At 43.8% G+C, this 7,173-nt stretch overlaps 1 protein-coding gene across 1 annotated transcript in view; it reads right to left on the bottom strand.

The window, feature by feature from the left end:
- The window catches only part of hells (helicase, lymphoid specific), a 35,917-nt gene that overhangs the window by 15,334 nt on the left and 13,410 nt on the right, over positions 1-7,173 (bottom strand). Inside the window, 4 exon segments of the mRNA XM_020623439.1 lie at positions 832-915; positions 1,160-1,310; positions 2,071-2,213; positions 5,182-5,343. Coding sequence (XP_020479095.1) covers positions 832-915; positions 1,160-1,310; positions 2,071-2,213; positions 5,182-5,343 — 540 coding nt within the window.

Genomic DNA, 7,173 nt, shown 5'->3' with positions numbered 1-7,173 from the left:
CGGCTGTACTTCCTGAGGAGGCTGAGGAGGTTTGGCATGTCACCTAGGATCCTTTGCAACTTCTACAGCTGCATCATTGAGAGCATCTTGACCAGCTGGTCACTGTCTGGTACGGCAGCACTACTGCTATGGACCGCAAGTGCCTGCAGAGAGTGGTGAAGACTGTGGAGAAGATCACCAGGACTCCACTGCCCTCTCTGCAGAGCATTTACCACCGCAGGGTGCGTAGGAAAGCTGCCGCCATCCTCAAAGATCCCACCCACCCCCAGCATGGACTATTCACCTCTCTACCTTCTGGCTGGAGGTTCAGAAGTGTGAAATGCAGGACCTCTAGACTGAAAAACTCTTTCTTTCCCTCTGCCATCAGACTCCTAAACAGCTGAGGAGTTTATTACCAGGAAATAAGTCATGAACTGTTTACATTCTCAGTTTGTACATGCATAATTGCACAATGACTGTTGACTGTTGCACATGCTGCTCCCATGCAGCATACATTCTATTATATTCTTGTATATTTTTTTTTCTATATTGCTGCATCTGCGCTGCTTAAAGTGCCTTAGATTGTGTTATTTATCTACTTTATATTTCACTTGTATTTTGTGGCATTCATGTGGCGAAGTAAGAATTTCATTGTACAGGGAAACACGTTTCCTAACTGTGCATCTGACAAATAAACACTTTGACCTTTGACCTTGAACTGTGATCAGGTCACATTTTATGACAAATTAATGCAGAAAACCATGAAATTCCAAAAGGCTCACATACTTTTTCTTGCCACTTGTGAGTTTTAATATGTAAATTGTATGCAATTCCACCGGTGTCCTGTTTCACCTTATGTCCCCTTTTCTTCAGTTCAGGCAGTAGTCTATCCAGTATGAGGAATTTCCCAGAGCTCTGCACCAGCTGCTCATCAATCTGTAAGGAGGGCAGCATGTGGAGAAGGGTATATATCACAAGAAGGAAGATCACTAGCAGTCACACCAACTGTAGTTCTTTAGTACCAGTACTGAAAACCACTTGTTTTTCCATCTACCATTGTTGACTATAAATCAACATAACGTACCGTATCTGTTTCCAATACCAAACACTGAGAATTCTCTAGCCCCTCATGTATCAGCAGTGTTACTGCACCAAAGAAAAGTAAGCGACTGTGTGTTACCTTGAACTCCTGTGTGGCAGGGTCAAGGGGGTACTCCACCAGATAGGGGTGGTTACAACATCGCTTTAGCAGCATGAGGATGTTCTGCAGTTTTAAGTTGATCTGAGCATTGTGAGCTAGTGAGCCCCTTACATCCAACACTGGAGGAGAGCTGGAGGAGATCAGATGAAAGGAGGTGAAAGCACAGTCACATGAGACTAGTAAACATGCTGGTATGTATTTATGTTTTTTTTTTAACTAACACCGGAGAATAAAAACAAACCACTGAAGATCACTAGGACTCCACTGCCCTCTCTGCAGAGAATTTACCACTGCAGGGTGCGTAGGAAAGCTGCCTCCATCCTAAAAGATCCCACCCACCCCCAGCATGGACTGTTCACTTCTTTGCCCTCTGGCCGGAGGTTCAGAAGTGTGAAATGCAGGACCTCTAGACTTAAAAACTCTTTCTTTCCCTCCGCCATCAAACTCCTAAACAGCTGAGGAGTTTACTACCAGGAAATACGTGATGTACTGTTTACATTCTGTTTGTACATGCATAATTGCACAAGTGACTGTTGACTGCTGCACATGCTGCTCCCATGCAGCATACATTGTTATATTCTTGTATATTTTTTTTCTACTATATTGCTGCATCTGCGTTGCTTAAAGTGCCTTAGATTTTGTGTTACTTATTTATCTACTTTATATTTCATTTGTATTTTGTGGCATTCATGTGGACGGCAAAGTAAGAATTTCATTGTACAAGAAAACACGTTTCCTAACTGTGCATATGACAAAATAAACACTTTGAACTTGATGAAATTATGATCAAAAATAATCAATAAAAAGTATAAATATCTAAAACTCAAGCTAACTAATGGCCTTCCCAACCAAACCTGGCAATTGTATTCAATTGCATAGGCAGTACTAACCTCTGCTCATACTCCTTGTGGACCCTCTCCAGATATTTCTCCAGGTCATATGGTGTGTCTCTATCAGTTTCTGTGTAGTTGACCACTTTTCGACTGCGACGCTTCAGCCTGCCACTTGGCGTCAATTCTACAGGATCCTCCGTCTGAATAAGCCAAGACAGCAAACCATTTCAATCGCTTAGCTTTTATGAGCCACTGATAAAGCAATGGTTAGCCACCTACTGCTTCAGCAGTATAAGCACCACTCAAACAATGCAAGGCAGGTTTATTTGTAAAGCACCTTTTAGTGACAAGATGACTCAAATCAAGGCTTCCGCAGGTTTTATGAAGTGAAATTTAAAACTTTTAATACCTTTTTAGACCAATTTGAATGCAGTTTAAAACCTATTTCCAGATTTAAAAAAAAAAGAAAAAAAAAGTTTGGGGTAAGGGTAAAAAATTTTATAGCTGACTGTTCTCGGGTAAATTCTGACCAGGGTTGCAAAGTTTGACACTGGCTCCAAGTTGGTTTGGTATTGTAATTTTAATACGTGATAAATATAAACTGATGTGGGAGAAATACTACAACATGGAAATATCACATGGATGACAGGTGAGGTTCACAGACTCCCGAGGGCTCGAGATACAGCCTTTAGGGCCAATGACGCCGCAGGCCTAGCAACAGCAAGAGCCAACCTGTCCCGTGGAATCAGGGAGGCAAAACGCCAATATAGCAAGAAAATATCTGGGCACTTTAATGACACTAGAGATGCACAGAGTCTCTGGCGGGGCATGCAAACCCTCATCTCGGAACTGTGATAGTGACATCTTTGCCAAACAGCCTGAATAACTTCTTTGGCCGCTTTGAAACACAGAACAACACACTGGCATAAAAGACCACCCCTCCCCTGGGTGAGCAGGCAGTGTTTCTGTCTGCAGCCAGCGTGAAGAAGACTCTCTTCAGGATTAACCCACACAAGGCAGCTGGACCGGATAACATACCTGGTCGTGTTTTAAAGGTCTGTGCCGAGGAGCTCAAGGATGTCCTCATGGACATCTTTAACATCTCCACGAGCCAAGCGGTTGTTCCCACATGTTTCAAGGCCGCCACAATAATTCCAATTCCAAAGAAGTCCCACCCAACCAGTTACACTGACTATTGCCTGTAGCACTGACTTCAATTGTTATGAAGTGCTTTGATCACTGGTCATGCAGAATGTCAGGTCCATCCTTCCTCCCTCTCATGATCCATTTCAGTTTGCATACAGGTCAAACAGGTCCACAGAGGATGCCATTACTGCTGCTCTCCATCCAGCCCTCACCCACCTAGATTCAAAGAACTCTTGCGTGCGAATGCTGTTCCTAGACTTCAGTTCAGAATTCAACACATCTTCCCCCAGCAGCTTACACAAAAACCTGGACACTTGGGAATCAAAACCTCTCTCTGCAACTGGGTGCTGGACTTTCTAACAGGGAGGCCACAAAATATGTGGGTCGGCAGCAACATCTCCAAGACCATCACGCTGAGCACAGGGGCTCCACAGGGGTGTGCGCTCAGCCCATTGCTCTTCACACTGCTGACCCACAACTGTGTGCCAACCTACAGCACCAACCACATTGTCAAGTTTGCAGATGACATGACTGTAGTTGGCCTCATTACCAACAATGATGAGGCCAACTACAGGAGTGAGGTGTGCTAACTGGTCCACTGGTGTAAGGACAGCAACCTCTTCCTCAATGTGGGGAAGACTAAAGAAATTGTTGTGGACGTCAGGAGAAAACCTCTAAAGTACCCCCCACTGACCATCAACGGTGCTGTAGTAGAGAGAGTGAGCAGTACCACGTTCCTGGAGGTGCACATCTCTGAGGATCTCTCCTGGACGAACAACACCACATTACTGGCCAAGAAAGCTCAAACACGCCTCTACTTCCTCTGCAAACTGAGGAGAGCCAGTGTCCCACCCCCGATCATGTGCTCTTTCTACTGGAGCACCATTGAGAGCGTCATCACTGGCTGCATCACTGTGTGGTACTGAGGCTGTACTGCCTCCTGCAGAAGGACCTTGCAATGCATAGTGAAAACAGCCAGCAAACTCATCAGCGTCTGATTCTCCCTAATGCCTTGAGGTAATTATTGGACATGCATTCTAGGATAAGTTTGGTTTGGCCAACCATCCCTTAGTTATAGGCCTAAGCTGATGGTCATCCCATGATGCAGATCTCCTATCCCCTCTCCTTCATATTATTTTTATATGCCACCATTATGCGTTACTGTGTGTCTGCTCTCTCCCATAGTGTGTCCTCTCTCTCCCCTGTACCTTTCTGCAGGTAGCTCTGGCCCCAGAGCTGCAGTTTTCTAATAAGCAGTCACCGGCTGCATCAACCTGCCCAGTGTTTGTTTGTTGTGTCTTGTTGCTTTTCTTTTCTCTTCTCTCTCCTCTATTCACTCACCCCAACCGGTCGAGGCAGAAGGCCACCCACCAAGAGCCAGGGTCTGATGGAGGTTTCTTCCATTAAAGAGAGTTTTTCCTCCCTTTAATGGGAGGAAAGGGGATCAAATAACCCCATGCTAATGTCATCATGGCGCCCTCCAAGGCAAACGTGTTTGTGCGTTCCACTCTTGAATGCCGGCTTTTTCTTTGTTTTCTTCTTTTTTGTGTTTTTTACTCTTTCTGCAGTGCACAAATGTCATGCACTGCTAACATACAACAGAGAGGCATTGCTGGATATCGCCAACTCACACAGCCACTGGGAATTTACAGGTTTCATACCACCGGAGCTACAACTCATTGTTCGCTCCCGCAACAACAACCACCATCACCCCCACGAAGCCCCCGAAGCACCGGGCATGAGCGAGCAGGCTGAAATCAGGAGAGCGACCCGGAGACTTAACTTCAACTTATTGGCCATCATACACTAATACCCATACAATATATCCGCAGTAATCTGATATAATTGGCCTGGCAAAAGGCTCAATAGTCCGTAAAACATCTTTTGAATTTGGTATTTAACAGAAGAACTACGTTATGTGAATGAACCAGAGGCCAATTTACAGTCCAGTGTGCCCACACACTAACAAAACAACGAGACTCTTCAGATGCCGAAAAAGTAAATTTGTTAATGTGGACTTACCTTTTCCAGGCCCAGGTGCTTGGCAATAGTCTTATTGACCACAGCGGTGTAAAGGGCCTCCTGTTTGGCTGTCAGAGGAGCATAAACAATGATCTCTTTCTTAGGAGGAATCTCCAGTGTCACATCTGACTTCAGCCTTCTCAGTAGGAATGGAGTCAGAATCTGAAACAACAAAAAAAGCTTTACAACATGCATGTTTTTGTTTGCTTGTTTGTTTCTTTTTTGCCCTGTACACACAAACCTTGAGGAGGCTAATCAAAGTGTGTTTAAAAATGTCTATAAACAGAAACTATTCTTGAGAAACTATTCAATCCCATTCACTTTCTGCATACATCAGTTGTGTAGTAGATTAAATTTTACGTGGATACAATTGGCAGTTTCCCCCATCAATCTGCTCTCAATAGCCCATAATGACAAAGTGAAAACATGTTTTTAGAAATGTATTATTAATGAAAAAAAACTCGTCTTTCATTTATATAAGTATTCAGAACTTTAACTCACTTCTTTGCAGAAGCCCCTTTGACAGCAATTACAGCTTAGCGCATTCAAGAGGAAGTCTCTACAAGCTTCGCACACCTGGATTTAGGGCACTAGTTCTCAAACATTTTTTGTCATTCCCCACTGACAGTCAGGCTGAGGGTGGGCGAATTTTCAAGCCCCACTTGTCAAGAAAATAACAAAATCGGCCAATTTTAAAATTTCAAATTTATTTTCATATCAAATAACACCAAGTTCAAATCAGATAAAATATAAGTGCAACTGTATCATTTGACAGAGGGATAGTTTTCAATTTTGCAGCCCTTGTCTCATCCAGCATAATCGACACCATGTCTACAGTTACAGGGAGAATGAGCTGCTCAGCAATTGTGTGTGATTTTTGCACTGTGCAATTCTGTATGCAACTTTGAAGGAAGCCATTTGTGCTTTGCTGTCCACTGATGCAGATTTTACCATGCGATTTTCCGCTGACTGTTTTCTGCCAGTCGAGTGGCTTATTAACGTGACTGGGGTGTGTTGTCTCTAAATGTCTTCTTAATTTGTTGGGTCTCATGCTGTCTGCTGCCAGCGGTTTAAGACACAAGACACACATGGGTCTCTCCTCTGCCCCCACCATTCCCACCGTGAATCCAAGCGCAACATAGGCTTCATCATATTTCCACATGGACACACATTGATAAGGCTACTGCCTGTTTCTTTGTCTGCTTGAATCGCCTACTTTTTTGTGGTCCATGTAACACATTTATCCCTTTACATTATTATATCTACTACGTACACCATTGGCCCTCTGTGTGAACGTTGCCTTATATTGTTGCGCGGCCGTTAACATACCGACAGTAAACTGTTCTTGTTGCACTATGGTTCCACTCTTTTCCCCCGGGCCCCAAACTGATGTTATTTTAATTTACTTGTATTAATGACCCATTTCTAATTTTCTCTGTTCATTGCGCCCCACCTGTCATGTCTTTATTCCCCACTAGTGGGGCACCCCCCACACTTTGAGAACCACGGATTTAGGGAGTTTATACCATTCTTTCTGACAGATCCTCTCAAGCTCCATCAAATTGGAAATGGAAGCTTCTGAAATGCCACCTTCATGTCTGTCCACAGATGTTCTTTAAGTTTAGCCTTTGGCTGGGCCACTAGAGCCAATTAATTCAATTTGTCACATATAGGCCCCGCTCACACTGCAGGTCTTAATGTTCAGATCGGATTTTTTTGCCGAAATCCGATTTTTTTGCGCTGTTGTTCACACTGTCATTTAAATGCGACTGCCATCTGTCTCATGTGTGAACGGTATACAGCCCTGAGGTGACCTGCATGCGCAGAAGAGGAGGTGACGTCAGACGCAGCGTACTGTGTTTGCGAAAATAAAAATGGATGCGGCTCGTAATAGCATGTGCATAGCGATGTACCAGTTAATGTGCAATCAAAATAAAAAATAAAAAATAATAAGAATATTAAGAAGAAGGAGAGCACAAATATTGCTTATGG

The sequence above is a fragment of the Monopterus albus genome, unplaced genomic scaffold, assembly GCF_001952655.1.
Source record: "Monopterus albus unplaced genomic scaffold, M_albus_1.0 scaffold299.1, whole genome shotgun sequence".
NCBI classification, from domain to species: domain Eukaryota; kingdom Metazoa; phylum Chordata; class Actinopteri; order Synbranchiformes; family Synbranchidae; genus Monopterus; species Monopterus albus.
The sequence above is the reverse complement of the archived record's forward strand: the minus strand, read 5'-3'. Positions and strand labels throughout refer to the sequence as shown.